Below are 16,823 nucleotides of genomic sequence, written 5' to 3'. Positions count from 1 at the left end.
CCACAATGAATATAGGCATGCATCAACGCAAGAGGATGTGCTACTGGGTATTAGAGGACCAGTGTGTACAGCAATCTGGACCACCATCTCTGAAGTTCTTGCTGTATGGTGGTACAACATGCAATGTGTGGTTTTCATGAGCAATAAAAAGGTTGGAAATGATGTTTATGTTGGATCTCTGTCCCAATTTTCTGTACTGGTTCTGGAACTCTCGGGACTGAGGTGATGCAAAACTTTTTTTTCATGTGTATGTTAAATTATTAAACAAATTATTAACTGAATGAAAACAGATAATTAACTTTTTGACTCAGCTGAAGAAGAAGTTGAAATCATTCACAAAGCCATCAAAGATTATAAGAAAAAGACCTGTGTATCAATTCGACCATACAGAAAGGGTGACGAAGACTTTGTCATGGTACAAGGGAACAACACAGGCTGCTGGTCATACGTGGGAAGAAAAAATGGTGGCCAGGTACTTAATCTACAGACTCCTGGATGTGTACATCATGGGATTGTTATTCATGAGTTTTTGCATGCTCTAGGATTCTACCACCAACAGAGTGCTCATAACCGTGATGATTATGTCAAGATACTTTGGGAAAATATCAAAGAAGGTGAGCAATTTTTTCATGGACATATATTTAAGGTATAACAAAGAAACTAATTCAAAATAAAATATAATGCTTCATTACATTATCTCACACATGAATTTTAAAAATCATGTGTATGAACTGCTTTAAACAGGTTTCCAGGTAAAACATTATATGGAAATTAAGATAATGAATTTTCTGCAGATATTTCAGTAAAATTATAAAACACAGGTCAAATTTCTGCTAGCAAGACCATTGCTTAGTGACAATAAGAACTGAAGGAGTAGTTGTAATCTCATGTTTCACAAAATTATCCTGCTGGACTGTACTCACTGCCACAGGAAGTGGGCCTGGGAGGACAGTGATGTATTTGGGAATTACTTCAAGTAACATACATCTCTCAAATGTAGTATTCTATTTTTCATAAGTGCTGAGTAGAGTAAAAGATCTTTGTAAGACCTTTTAAAGATCATTTTGCATGATATGAGTTTGTTTATCAGTTTCCTTCCAAAGCAGAACGGATCAGGATTTTGCCCGGATCAGGATGTTGCCCTCATCACCAGACACATGCTTTTCTTGTTCAAGCTATAGAATACAGTGACAGCACAATATGTCCACGGGGGAAAGAGCTACTGTTAAAACTAAGTTTGTACCACTGCTAAAAATCACAATCAGTATTTTTTATTGACCCATATCCCTCAATTCACGAATAGCATAGTCAGATACTCTAAAGTAGTTGACCTATTACATTGCAAATATCAGAGATTGTACAGTGGGGGCAATGTCACAAACTTTTTCAAGCCAAGTGCAGGTCTTAGCCAGGTGGTAGAGGATATAGGTTCCTTGTGCAAGGGATTCACAAAGCAGGATCATGTGACGGTAGTGGGTGGAGTGGGAAACAGTATTGATTGGGATCAGGGCTACAACATTGAGTATGACCTGGTGAAAATAGCCTCAGCAATGACCCACACCAATGTTGGGCTGGTGCCTGCTTTCGTGCGGCATGATCAGCCCCAGTTGAACCGCTCTGTCACAAGGGTAAATATGGAGTTGGATCAGTTGTGTAGGGCGGCCACTCTGTCAGACATTGGATTGGTTCCTGTCGAGGCTATTGATAGGGGGGATTTCACAAAATGGCCTACATCTCAATAGGAAAGGGAAGGGTAAACTGGCAGGGTTGTTAGTGAAATCCATAAGGGGGGACATTAGTACTCATGGATGTACCTCTTTTTTAGGCTAATATCAGTGTCCAATGAGAAGTTCAAGCAGGCAGGTGCTAAAGAGATCCAAAACTCACAAAATTCTCACAACAGGAAAGTAAATAATAATGTTACCATATTTAACCAAAATATTGGTGGATTAAAGAAAAAAGTAGATTCTCAGAAAAGTAAAGTAAAAAATAATGTTACCATTTTTTACCAAAATATTCTGGGATTGAAGAATAAAGTAGATGAGCTCCTGGTTTGTTTAGATGACATTGAATCTAATAATGTAATAGATATACTATGCCTGTCTGAGTATCACATTGTGTCTGATATGGAAAAGGTAAATATCTGTGTTTATAAACTAGCTGCACATAATGAGTAGAGAGAATAAGGTGGGAGGAGGAGTTACCACATATGTCAAAAGTTATCACAGTGTAGAAAGCTTAGATACAAAAAAGTTTTGTCTAGAGCAACATATAGAAGCATGTGCCTGTCAACTTAAACTGAAGGAGGGCTCTTTTATAATTGTAACAGTATATGGGTCCCATTCAGGAAACTTTCATTTATTCCTGGAAAGCTTGGATGCCTTGTTGTGCTATCTGTTAGATAGGGGAAAGCAAATTATTATTTGTGGGGACTTCATTGTTGATTCATTGAAAGACTGTAATAGGAAGAACGACCTGGAAGCCTTGCTCGGTTCTTTCAATTTGACATCTGTCATTAATTTTCCAACTCTGGTAGTAAAGGACAGCAGCACATTGATAGATAACACTTTTATAGACCGAGATAGGTTTAAAAACATAAATTCTTGTCCTGTTGAGAATGGGCTTTCTGATCATGATGTTCAGCTAGTTACAGTATATGACATAGTTCCATTCAGTAATTCAAAGCTACCCTCCAAAGTTGTGCATTCAATTAATGACTCAACAATTAGAAATTTCAGAGATAATCTTCAGCAGTTAGACTGGGATGAGGTGTACAAGGAACCCGATGCTAATTTAAAATATAACTTATTTCATGATATACTGGTAAGAGAATTTAAAAACTGTTTCCCCAAGAAAGTAGTTAGATCTAATTATAAGAAACTATGCAAAAAACCTTGGCTTACTAAAGGAATAAAAATATCTTGTAACCACAAAAGGGAACTGTATCTAACAACAAGAAAGAGTAATGACCCAGAAACAGCAAAATATTATAAAAACTACTGTGCTACATTAAGAAATGTTATTAAAAAGTCCAGAAGCATGTGCATCATGTCTGAGATTAATACCTCTGATAACAAAATCAAAACAATTTGGAATATTATTACAAGGGAGGCAGGACAACCAAGAGTACAGGATGACGGCATCACCATCAAAGCGAATGGAAACTCGATAAACAACAAGCCGGAAGTCGAAAACATTCTGAATAATAATTTTTGAAATGATGTAGAGAAAATAGGATCTAAATGTTCATTAGAAGAAGCAAGGCAGTTAATGGAAGAGGCCTTACCCACACCATTTGATACAATTGAAATTCCACCCACGTCTCCATCTGAAATGAGGATGTTAATAAAATCTCTCAAGAATAAAAGCTCACATGGGATTGATGGCATTTCCAGCAGGACAATAAAAGCTTGTTCCCAAGAAATAAGTGGGATTCTTAGCCACATATGTAATAGCTCTCTGAAGCAGGGTATTTTCCCAGATAGACTGAAGTATGCCATTGTTATACCACTGTATAAAAAAGGGGATACATCTGATGTCAACAACTACCGCTCAATCTCTCTTCTGACTGCCTTATCCAAAATTCTTGAAAAAGTAATGTATTGTAGAGTAACTTCACACCTTTGTAAATTTAAGTTTTAATAAAATGTCAGTTTGGTTTCCAGAAGGGTTCTTCAACAGAAAATGCTATATATACATTCACTAATGAAATATTAAATGCTCTGAGTAACTAGAAGTCACCCGTTGGGATTTTTTGTGATTTATCAAAGGCTTTTGATTGTGTAAATCATGGAATACTTCTAGATAAGCTCAAGTACTGTGGTATGAATGGGACAGTGCTCAGATGGTTTAAATCATACCTAACTGGAAGAGTGCAGAAAGTTGAAATAAACAGCTCACATAATATGCGAAAAACTGGTGATTTCTCAAACTGGGGAACAATCAAGAATGAGGTGCCGCAAGGTTCGGTCTTGGGTCCTCTGCTGTTCTTAATATATATTAATGACTTGCCATTCTATATTCACGAAGATGCAAAGCTGGTACTTTTTGCCGATGATACAAGTATAGCTATCACACCCGACAGACGAGAATTAACTGATGAAATTGTAAACAATGTTTTTCAGAAAATCATTAAGTGGTTCTCTGCAAATGGGCTCTCATTAAACTTTGACAAAACACAGTATATACAGTTCCACACAGTAAATGGAATGACCCCATTAATAAATATAGACTTCGATCAGAAATCAGTAGCTAAGGTAGAATATTCAAAATTTCTAGGTGTATGCATTGATGAGGGGTTGAACTGGAAAAAACACACTGAGGATCTGCTGAAACGTTTGAGTTCAGCTACTTTGCTATTAGGGTCCTTGTAAATTTTGGCGATATACATCTGAGTAAATTAGCTTACCACGCCTATTTTCATTCTCTGCTTTCATATGGCATCATATTCTGGGGTAACTCATCATTGAGTAAAAGAGTGTTCATTGCACAAAAGAGTGTAATCAGAATAATTGCTGGAGCTCATCCAAGATCACCCTGCAGACACTTACTTAAAGAGCTAGAAATCTTCACTGTAGCCTCAAAATATATATATTCACTTACGAAATTTGTTATTAACAATTAGAATGAATTCAAAAGTAATAGCAGTGCACATGGCTACAACACTAGGAGAAAGGATGATCTTCACTACTCAAGGTTAAATCTAACTTTGGCTCAGAAGGGGGTAAATTATGCTGCCACAAAAGTCTTTGGTCACTTACCTAATAGCATCAAAAGTCTGACAGATAGCCATATAGCATTTAAAAGGAAATTACAAGAATTTCTTAATGGCAACTCCTTCTACTCATTAGATGAATTTTTGGATATAGTAAGTGGGTAATTTACCAACCTCCACACACACACACACACACACACACACACACACACACACACACACACACACACACACACACAAAATTAGTGTCTTGTAATAATTTGTCTAATGTAATATCTTGTATAGACACCTTTTATTAACCTGACATGCTCCACATCATTACGAAGTGTCGTATTCATGATCTATGGAACAAGTACTAATCTAATCTAATCTGTCTCTATGTATAATACTATCAGAATAATGGATACTCCAGAATGGAAATAATAAACCTACGAACAGAACTCACAGTATCTCAGTAACTGTACAAAATAATCTTTCATATGGAAACACCATAGAACAGAAACATTTCTGCCTTACAAGCTAATCACTTTCTTTCTTAAGCGCGCGCGCGCGCACACACACACACAAACACACACACGAGAGAGAGAGAGAGAGAGAGAGAGAGAGAGAGAGCAAAACACATCCACCTAAGGTCACAGCGACACTGTTTGTGTATGATGTCTGTATGGTTGTTTCTGAGAATGTGTACATAAACTAGAAAAAGGAATTTCAGTTCAAAAGCTAATAGCATCTTTGTGCTGTTACACATTTCTTTGTGTCCCACTTGGATCAGTGATAGGTGAGAGACAGGTTTTACTCACTGTTGTTCAATTTATACTTGAAAAACACCATTAATCAGTTCCAAACCAATCAATAGTTCATACAGATATCAACCAAACTACAAATTTTTAAAGGCATTAAAGTGAAATAAATTTCTGACTTAAAATGTGAAACAGTGTGTAATAATACTATCCCCAGTAATGAAGCATTGTGAATCAATGAAATGAAATTAATTAACAATAAGTCGTATGAATATTTGGAATAAGTGACTTTATACAGTGAGAAAAATATGAAATAATACAGAAGGAGAATTATCAGACTGAAAATTTATTTCTTTTAGGGAAATAAAGCAAGAAGAGGAGACGGAATAAATGATGATATGTGAAGATGTCTGGCTTTACAGATCAGATTTGCAGTTTCAGATATTATTTCAGAATTTAAAGGGGGTCAATATTCTACCCAAATTTTACCTCACATTAATGCTACAATTTATTTGATAACAGTTGAATTTTTCAAATAATGACTTTTGACATAATCGTTTATTGTTCAATTTTTATCCATTACATACAATGGATGTAGGAAAAGTCAAGGAATCATAATTTATGAATAAATGGTTCAAGTGTATTGCACAAGTCTCAAGTATTAGATAGTTATTTCTGAAAATAGTGCGTTGTAAGTCCACTTATATACAAGGGAACTTAAACGAAATTTGAAACTATTTTCTAAAATAGAAGAAAAATAAAGTATTTCTGGCATTTTACATCAAAGTAGTTGAACTACACATATGAAAATGCCAGTTTTGAAATAGAGTGAGTAAATAGCAACAATAAATAAAATTAGGTGTGGTGTCAATAATTAGCTGTAGATTTCTAATAAAGGTAAGCTCACAGACACTGACTTCAGTATATCTTCTCTAACTTTCATGAAAATGAAGTTTCTATTTTAAAGTGTGAAGCACATGCCATAATATCTTATAACTTTGCATGAGGGTCACAGTCATATGAAGCTTTACCTTGGATAGTTGAAATTACAGTTTATTTGGAGATACTTCAAGTGCTTCATGTTTTCTGCATAACACGCTGTGAGGGTTTTTTATTTTGTTTATTTTTTTTATTGTATGAATGGAGAGAGAAATCCTAAAAAAATTGCATGTCAACATGCTAAGTAAAAGAAAGCAAATACATAAAGAAAATGTCAGTAGTTGAATGCATCAGTCACAAATCAAGATAAAGAGAGGTAGCTTCAGAAGATAGGGACACATGGAAGATTATATAAACTGGGCTACAGATAGGAAGAAAATTAATTAGTGCATTGGATTAGTGACTGTACCTAAAATGCAAAAGCAATGAAATAAAAGAAACTGCTCAGTAGAAATCAAAAAATGTCAAAGCTTAAAATGGAGACATGAAAAAGAATACATTTGCAGCAAAGGAATGAGTAAGTCAATGTGCAGATATGACAAACATTAAATCAAAAGTATTGGCTGAAATCTAATAATAATGTTGTGAAAAGAATAGACTGTCATTCACCATATAGTGGAGACACTGAGTAGGAGACAGGCCCAACAAAAACATTGATATGTATTTGAGATTTTGGCCAAAAGTCTTTCTTTTAAAGTAGAAACATGTTTTCACTATTTTCACACAAGCACAGCTCACACGCACATGATCACCATCTCTAACCACTCAGGCTGGACTGCATACAGTAATGGCATATGATGGAAGAAACAGTTTTTGGGTGGTGGAGGTAAGAAGGAGGCTGGGGTGGGGAAGGGGAGAGATGGCAGGATAGGGGTGGGGAAAGAAGTAGTGGTGCCTGTGAGAACCTGTTGAGATGTGGTGGAGCAGGATAGGGCTGCTAGGTGTTGTTTGCAGGGAGGCTTGAATAGATGGGTGAAAGACAGGGGTGATCCATTATGGCCAGTTACTGCACCCCCACTGAGAGAATCTCTGTGCCCCACTGAGAGAATCTCTGCTCTAATGAACCAACACCTTCAGTCTTTTATGTGTAACCTGCTCTTCTATATGTAGAAGACACCAACTATTTCCTACACTGACTCTCCACAGCTCCTGTTCCTTTACCACAGTGGCATATGCTCATCACAGTTGATACCACCTCCCTCTACATTAACATCACTAATGCCCTTGGTCTTGCTGTGCTATTGAACACTATCTTCCCCAATTCTCAACTGGCTCCAAACCTACAACCTCATTCCTCGTCACCATGACTAACTATATCCTCCCTCCCAATTACTTCTCCTTTGAAGGCATCACTTACAAATAAATTCATGATACAGCAATGGGCACCCACATACCACCATCCTATGCCACTCTATTCATGGGCCATCTAGAGGAATGCTTCCTAATGATCCAGAGTCCCAGACCATTCATCTGGATCAGATTCATTGATATGCACCTCCATAAGCTCAACACCTTCTCCTACATTTTCCTCACCTGGTCCTCCTCAACCTGAAAGCCACATCCTTGATGTTGAGACTGAGACCTTCACAGTCTGAAATTACCCTCCCTACAGTGTAAGGAAACAGATATTCCATGCCTTGTCTCTCCAGTCGGCTACCACATCTCACATTCCCACCATCCAACCACAAAGGAGCACTCCCATCATGATCCAGTACCACCCAGGACTGGGGTAATGGAATCATATTCGTTGCCAGGGTTTTGACTACCTCTTGTTGTGCCCCGAAAAGAAGAATTCCTACCTACTATCCTTCTCACCCTCCCAACAGTAGTTTTCTGCCACTCATCAAACCTACACAATCCTTGTCCATCCCTACTCCAGCATTGCTCCCAATCCCTTGCCTCATGGCTCATATCCCTGCAGAAGATATAAATTCAAGACCTGTCCCATACAACCTCCTACCACCACCTACTCCACTACAGTCACAGGCATCACCTGTTGCATCAAACGCAAGGCTGCCTCTGAAAGCAGTCATCTTATTTACAAGCTAAGCTGCAATCACTGTGCTGCTTCCTACATGGGATGCCAACCAGTAAGTTGTCTGTCCACATGAATGGCCAAGAAACAGCTGGACTACTCAGTTGCTGACATGCTGCCCAACACAACATGTTTCAATTCAATTACTGCTTCACAGCTTGCATCATCTTTATCCTTCCTACCAGTACAAGGTTTTCTGAATTGTGCAGGTGTAAATACCCCATGCAATATATCCTATGTTCCCATAACCCCCTGGTCTCAGCATTCACTAGTCCTTACCCTATCACCCACCTATCTCCTACCCTGTTCCCACTCCAGCACTATACTGCGTTCTATTCCACCAACACACCCAATAGTCTTTTTCCCCCTCCTCTACTTCTTTCCTTTTCGACTCCCCTTCAACCCCCCCCCCCCCCCCCCCCCCGTCCACCCTCCTCAAACCTCCTGACTGCACCTGGCGGGCTTGCCCTATTCTCACCATGTCCCTCCATCCCCACCCAAGCAGCACTACATCTTCCACCACCCCTGCCCTGCTATCCATCCTTCTCCCTGACCCAGCCCCCTCCCATCCCCTACCACCCACAGATTGCTTCTCACAAGAGGTACAGTAGCTGTATGCAACCAATCCTCAGCAACCAGGGACAGTGGTAATTTGGGAGTTGTCCCCTTGTGTGAATGTGTGTGTGTTTTCCACTTTAAAAGAAGGCCTTTTAGCCAAAAGCCCATGTGATTGCAGTACTTTTGTTGTGCCTGTCTGCAACGCATCACTTCCTCTATATGGTCAGTAGCAGTCTATCCTTTTCATAACATTGTCATTATTCCGTCCTCGATTTTCCATTGTTTAATCAATAATGTCAGAGATTAGTATCCATAAACATGAGACAGAAGACGGGTATCTAATTGCCAGGTAAATATTATATCATGACAGAATATGCTAAACTACACAAAACTATTCAGAAATGTTTTCATGAAGATGTAGAAGGTTCAATGAAAACGTAATATTAGAAACAACTGAATAAAGTGAGTATGAAGAAAATAAAACAGAAAAACTTATGTTAGGCAGACACCAAATTTCATCCATTCAGGTGGCAAAAAGCACAGTAATAAACAACAGAGATAATATTCAAATAGCTCAACAGATTAATCATAAATACAGACATTAATAATAAGGGCATTTACACTATGTAAGTAATAATGGATTAGATCCATAAAAGTATTCAGACTATGAAGAAAGGAAATATGCTTGATGAATACAGTGTTTTAATACAGAGGGTTCAGAGTAATATAATATACAAGACATTTTTAAAATTGTTAACAGTATGTCTGCAAGGACAGCATTATTTTAATTTCAGTTTAATCAAGTACCATACATTGTCATGATGTCCATGATTGTTCACACCTCCCCCCCCCCCCCCCCCCCCCCTCTCTCTTTTTCTCTTTCTCTCTATCCCCAATAGAAGAGAGACATTGCGCTTTTTGGTTTAAGTACACACACACATGCCACAGAGAGGGGGGAGGGGGAGGGAGGGAGGGAGGGAGGGAGGGAGGGAGGGAGGGAGAGAGAGAGAGAGAGAGAGAGAGAGAGAGAGAGAGGGGGGGGGGGGGGGGGGGGGGGGGGGGGGTCCTGTCAGCACAGAACTTCCAGACTGAAAAGTCTCTGCATATATGTGTTACCATACCTGGGACATTGGTACATAACATAAGTAATCAGAAAATATTACTGTTATTAAACTAATACTTATTGTAATCAAAATATCAATAAGTATTTTTATTATTGCAGATATTTACACTACTGGGTAAGACTTTCAATGCATAAGTAAAAATGAAGTATTAATGTTAATTCCAGTATGCATTGCATATTATAATGTAAAATCTGCACTGGCTTATTTCAACAGGCAAAGAAGGCAACTTTCGGAAATATAATGAGACACTTGTAACAGATTATGGAATTGGTTATGACTATGGAAGCATTATGCACTACAGCAAAAAAGCATTTTCAAAAAATGGAGAACCTACAATAGTACCTTTAGTAAGTATACCAAATTAACATTCATATAATACTTTGCACATATTCATCATATTTAATTTAATTTAAATGTCACACACACTGGTATTTGAATAACTACAAAAGTGGAAACATTAATTTGCTAAAAATGTAGTCTGATTTAGTATAAAAGGAGACAAATCCTTCTGAAACATATTTCTAAGGTCATAAGTGACCCCTATTCCATATTATTTGTGACTGCATCTACATCTATACAACACAAACCATCTTAGGGTGTGTGGGAGAGAGTACCTTTGGTATTACTATCATTTCCCTCTTTTCCTGTTCCATTTGCAAATGCTGTGTGGCAAGAACAACATATGATAAACATCCATATCAGCTCTAATTTCACTAGTTTTTCTCACCACTTTTATTTTTTTAGACGTGCACTGTAAGACAAAAGAGAAAAAAGATGTACCGTGAAGAAATTATCCAAATGGGAAAGGAATGATAGATGTGATGTACAAATGATTACAATTTCAGAAAAAGTGGGTGATTTATTCAAGAGAAAGAGCTTCACAAATTGACCACATCAATAACAAGTTGACCTACTTCTGGCCCCAATGCAAGCAGGTATTCAGCTTGACACTGATTGTTGGAGTTGTTCGATATCCTTGTGACAGATATGGTGCCAAATAATGTCCAATTGACTTGTTGGATTGTCAAAATCCCAAGCTGATTTGGGGATCCTGCCAATAACATTCGAAACATTCTCAACTATGGAGAGGTCTGGCTACTGTACTGGACAATCAGGGCTTGGTGAACTTGAAGATAAACAGCAGAAACACGTGCCATGTGTGGGCAGGCATTATCTTGCTGAAATGTAAGCCCAAGAAACAAAACAAGGCTTAGAATAATGTCAACTCAGCAATGCGCAGTAAAATGCCATGGATAACAACCAAAGGGGTCCTCCTATGAAATGAAATGACAGCCCAAACTATAACTCCTGGTTGTTAGTCTTATGGCAGGCAATAGTCAGATTGGTGTCCCACTGCTGTCTTGAGCATCTCCAGGCACATCTATTCTGGCCATTGAGGCTCAATTTGAATTTGGACTCATCACTGAAGACTGTTCTACTCCAGAAAATGAGATTCCAGGCCAAATACATGTCTGGAGATGCCCCAGCTAGTGGTGGGTTACCAACCTGACTGTCGCCCACCATATGACCCAGCAACCTGGAGTAATGGTTGAGGGTCCATTTCATTTCACAGAAGAGTCCCTCTGGTTGCCATCTGCAGCGCCTTAACAGCACAATGATGTGCCAATGGGTGCCCTGTTTTGTTGCTGTAGATGACAAGCCATTCTGGGCTTACATTTCAGCAAGATGATGCCCACCTGCAAATGGCCAGAGTTTCAAGTGCTTGTCTTCATACTTGTCAAACCCTACTTGGGTCACCAAGGTCACCGGATCTCTCCCCAACTGAAACATTTGGAACATTATGGGCAGGGACCTCCAACCATCTTAGGATTCTGATGATGTAATGTGCCAATAGTACAAAATTATATATCTCTCAGGAGGACATTCAATAATTCTCTCAATCAATGCCACGCCAAATAATGACTTGTATAAGGACCAGAGATGGACTAATAGATTATTGACTTGCTCAGTTTGCGAAACTCTTTCTCTTGAATAAATTGCCCAATTGTTATTTGTCTGTACATGTACATCACATCTATCGATTTCCATCACATTTGGATAATACCTCCTTGGTATGTCCTTTTTTTATTTACTCAAATCAAACAATGGAGATTCCAGGTAGGTATGTCAACAACGTACGAGGAGACAGATTGCTACTTACCACAAAAAAGACCCATTCAGTTGCAGACAGGCATAATTAAAAGAGACTTCCATAAAGCTTTAGGCCAAGGCGTTCACCAGCAAAAGAGAAACACACACCATTCATACACACAAGCAAGCACACCTCATGCAGACTTGACTGCCAACTCCAGCATCTCAGGCCAGAATGCACTATCACATGGGATGCAAGCAGCAATCTGAAAGGTGTGGGGAAGGGAAAGGAACAGTAATGTACGGGCGGGGAGGGAGACGAATGCTGTCTGGTGGAATGAGCAGGGACTAGAATACCAACAAGCACATCATTACGAGGTTGTGAGGCAGGTAGGTAGGAGTGGAAAAGGAGAGCAGTGGAGAAAGACTGTGGGTGCATTGACAGAGGGCTGCAAATAAACAGGGTGGGAGATGAGAATGAGGAAAGAGAGTGTGGGAACTGTCGGGTGGAGGGTGTAGGGACAGTATTTTACCATTGGTCAAGGCCAGGACAATTACAGAAGCAGAGAATGCATTGTAAGGATAACTCCCATGTGTGCAGTTCAGAAAAGCAGGTGGTGGAGGGAAGGATCCAGATAACCCAGGTAGGGAAGCAGCCATTGAAATCGAGTGTGTTATTATTCAGCTGCATGTTGTGCCACAGGGTGGTCTACTGTGCTCTTTGTCACAATTTGGCAGTGGCCGTTCATCCTCGTAGGCAGCTGGTTGGTAGTCATACCAATTTATAAATAGCTGTGCAATGATTGCAGCAGGGCTGGTAAATGACGTAGCTGGTTTCACAGGCAGCCTAGCTCCTGAGGGGGTGGGATAAACCTGTGGCAGGACTGGAATAAGAAGTGCTGCATAGGTGGCTTGGGCAGGTTTTCCACCTGGGTCTTCCAGAGGGATATGAACCTTGTGGCAAGGGGTTGGGCTTGGGAGTGGCATAGGGATGGACTAGGATGGGGGGGAAGTTGGGTGGGTGACAGAACACCACTTTAGGAGGGAAGTGTCTGAGTTAGGATGTTCCTCATTTCAGGGCATGATGATGGGTAATCAAAACCCTGTAGAAGGATGTGAATCAAATGTTCCATTTGTAATCTTACCCTCCCACACATCACTATTAGAATTATCTGTCTTTGCACAAATTTTGAAATTTTTGGGAAGTGTAAGATATACAAATGAATAGCTTTTTACTTATCTTTATTATCTCATTGTTGTTGTTGATGGCTCAAAGTTTCGTCGTGTCTAGGAGTACATTCTTGCTGCTGAAAATTTTGATTTAATGTTGTGGGCTCTTGTTGCACTAAATAACAGATGAAGATTTGCCTGTTGCAACAAATATCTTTTTATTTTATCCCATTCTTCCAAATCACACCAACTTTATAATTCCCACATTAAAAAAAAAAAAAAAAAAAAAGAAAGAAACCAATAATTTCATTGTTGGTGACAAACTTAAAATGTCTATGTCCATCTGAGGCATGTCAACTACTACTTACATTCTGTGGAACTCACAATTTCCAAAGACTTTACAAAGCAATAGATTTTACAAACTTTCTCAACAGGAGAAGAATCTTTACTAAATTATATCATTATTTCATAAATAAATCCAGAAACAAATTTAATAATTAGCATTAGATTGCACAATTAATAATATGAATTTTAAGTATGCCAGAAATTTTGTGATTTCAGTTATTCTTAAAAGAACAGTAATTTTCACTGTTAGTACATATGTATTGTAACACATTAATTTCTTTTTTGTACACTTAAGCCTGAAATATAATACATCGTATACAAAATCATATGAATTCCTTTTGTGAAACAGCTGAGATAATTTTAACCTATGCAACAATTGATAGTATACATGGCATCGGTTATTTTTATATAAAAAAAGGTAATGTTAGAGGATGATGATTCATTATACAGCCCAGGGTGGTACAGGGTGATGAAGCAGACACTCCTTTGTGGCTGGTTCTTGGCAGTAGTGGGAGTATTGGGGGTGTGAGGAGAAATGGCACAAGAGATCTGTTTGCTGACTAGGTCTGGCAGATAGTGCCTGTCTGTGAAGGCCTTGATGAGACCCTCAGCATACTGAGCAAGGCAATTCTTGTAACTGCAGATACATCATGTATGGGCGGCTATGCTGTATGTGAGGGATTTTTTGATGAAAAAAGGATGACAGCTGTTGAAATGCAGAAAAGGGATGACAGCTGTTGAAATGCAGGTGCTCTTAGTGATTGTTGGGTTTAATGTGGACAGAGGTGTGGGTAGAGTCATCAGAGAGAAGGAGTCAACGTCTAGGAAGTTGGCACACTGGGTTGAGGAGGACTACGTGAAGCAGATGGCAGAGCAAGTGTTGAGGTTGTGAAGAAATGAAGGTAGATTGTCTTGGTCCCAAGTGCAGATCATGAAGATATCATCTGTGAACCTGAATCAGACTAGAGTTTTGGCATTTTAGGAGGCTCGAAGGTCTTCTCTTCATGACCCATAAACAGACTGGCATAGGAGGGTGCCATGTGAGTGCCCATGGCTGTCCTGTGGATTTGTTTGTATACCTTCCCTTCAGAGGAAAAGTATTTGTGAATTAGGATAAAGTTAGTAAGGTGTATTAGGAACAGGTAGTGGGTTTGGAATCTGAAGGACATCAGGAAAGGTGGTGTTCAACAACAGTAAGACCATGGGCATGAGGGATGTTGGTGTATAGGGAAGTGGAGTCAACAGTGTCGAATAGGGATTCAGGAGATAAAGGGGAGGGGATGGTGAAGAGTTGGTGTAGGAAGTGGTTGGTGTTTTTGATGTGGGAGGCTAGATTACGGGCAGTTGATTGGAGGTGTTGGTCAATGATTGCTGAAATTCTTTCAGTCGGGGCACAGTAACCAGCCACAATGGAGCATCCAAGACTGTTGGGTTTGTGGATTTTGGGGAGTGTGTAGGTGGGTGTGTGGGGTGTCATAGGGATGAGGGAAGAAATGGATTTAGGAGAGAGGTTCTGGGAAGAGCCTATGGCTTTAAGCAGGGATTGGATGTTGTGTTGAACTTCTGGGATGGGATCACTCTGACAGGGTTTATAGCTAGAGGAGTCAGACAATTGGTGGAGGCCTTCTGCCAGGTAGTCACTGCGATTCATAATAGCAGTGGTGGAACCTTTGCTTGCAGGTAGGGATGATTAGGTCGGGATTTGTTTTGAGGCTGTGTAGAGCTCTTCTTTCTTCTACTGAAAGGTTGGTATTCTGTGGAAGGGACCTGGAGTAGGATGGTGAGGCTAAGGTGAAGTTAAGGAATTTGTGGAAGGTGACCAGTGGGTGGTTAGGTGGGAGGGAGGAAGGATCATGATTGAATGGTGGTATGAACTGGAAGAGATGGTTCAATGTTTGAATTAGGGTGGTTTTTCGTTGGAGGGATTGACAGCAAAGAAGTGCTTACATTGTAGGGATCAGAAGGGGAATACGTCTTTCACAAGTCCAGCATGATTAAATTTGGGCATAAGGGTAAAGGTGGAGCCTTTGGATAGACTGAAACTTTACAGGAATGTTCTGGCTCTGGATTTGGTGGACAGTTGGTTGGGAGTTTAGAAGCATGTGGCAAGTTGGAAAGGTCAACTAGGCAGGGTTTAGCTACTATGAGAGGTCGACGAGGAGGAACACTGTGGGTGCAATAGGAGATAGTGGTGCCCTGAGGCGGCAGAAGGATGTCAGCAGGTTGGATAACTTATGGAGGTAGTGTCTGAAATGCCCCTCCAGTTGCTGGAGAGCAAGGGATTAGATTTCAGTGAGGTGCATTTGGAGTGGGGATTGCACAGTAGTAGTATTTTGCAGAGAAAGCAGAGAATATTCTGGGATGCCTCAGCCATGGAGATGTGTTTTTTTCAGTACCTGGTTCGTGAGGGCCAGGGATTGGCAGAATCTGAAAAGGTGTAGGTCATTGTGAAAGGAGAGTAGGGATCCAGAGGAAGGAGTCTATGGCACTCCATGGTTTAGGCATCATTTGAAAAACAGGGTGTGGGACTAGGTTTTAGCCAGGGAAAGAGATACTTTTCTGAATTGATGCAGAAAGATGGAGCAGGGGTTCATTGTGGCAGGATGGTGAACAGAATCAGGAATCATGCAAAAATGTGCAAAATAGATGTTGATGGTTGGGAGAGGAGCTGGATAAGGAAAAAAATCACATAAAAATGCATAAAATATCCATAGAGATACACAGAAACATGTACAGATACACAAAAGTATGCACAGATATGTAAAAATATGCACAAATATGTAAACATAAGCAAACCCGAAACTGTGTACAAATTTGCACAAATATGTTAAAAAAATAGAAGAAAAGGTACAATGAGGTATAGGTGTGTGTGTGTGTGTGTGTGTGTGTGTGTGTGTGTGTGTGTGTGTGTACATGTGTTTTGCAATAAGCGAAGAGAGAGGGTGGGGCAATTGCTTCGGTCCAGGAGGGAAAGTTCATGTGGCATGGACAGGTGTGGAAAATAAAATGATAAAACACACCAGGATGAGGAAGGAGGTGGAATCAATAGGAATAAATATAATTATAACTATTGGAGGAAAGAATCTGGAGGGTCAGATGCTGCATCT

General features: G+C 39.6%; 1 protein-coding gene across 1 annotated transcript in view; it reads left to right on the top strand.

Annotated features, from left to right (window-relative positions):
* Positions 1-16,823, top strand: part of LOC124625528 (zinc metalloproteinase nas-14-like) — a 104,532-nt gene that overhangs the window by 74,371 nt on the left and 13,338 nt on the right. The window contains exons 4-5 of the mRNA XM_047149178.1: positions 312-614; positions 10,324-10,457. Of these exons, the coding sequence (XP_047005134.1) occupies positions 312-614; positions 10,324-10,457 (437 nt within the window). The remainder of the gene's footprint in view (positions 1-311; positions 615-10,323; positions 10,458-16,823) is intronic.

Source organism: Schistocerca americana, chromosome 1 (assembly GCF_021461395.2).
Source record: "Schistocerca americana isolate TAMUIC-IGC-003095 chromosome 1, iqSchAmer2.1, whole genome shotgun sequence".
Taxonomy (NCBI): Eukaryota; Metazoa; Arthropoda; class Insecta; order Orthoptera; family Acrididae; genus Schistocerca; species Schistocerca americana.
The sequence above is the reverse complement of the archived record's forward strand: the minus strand, read 5'-3'. Positions and strand labels throughout refer to the sequence as shown.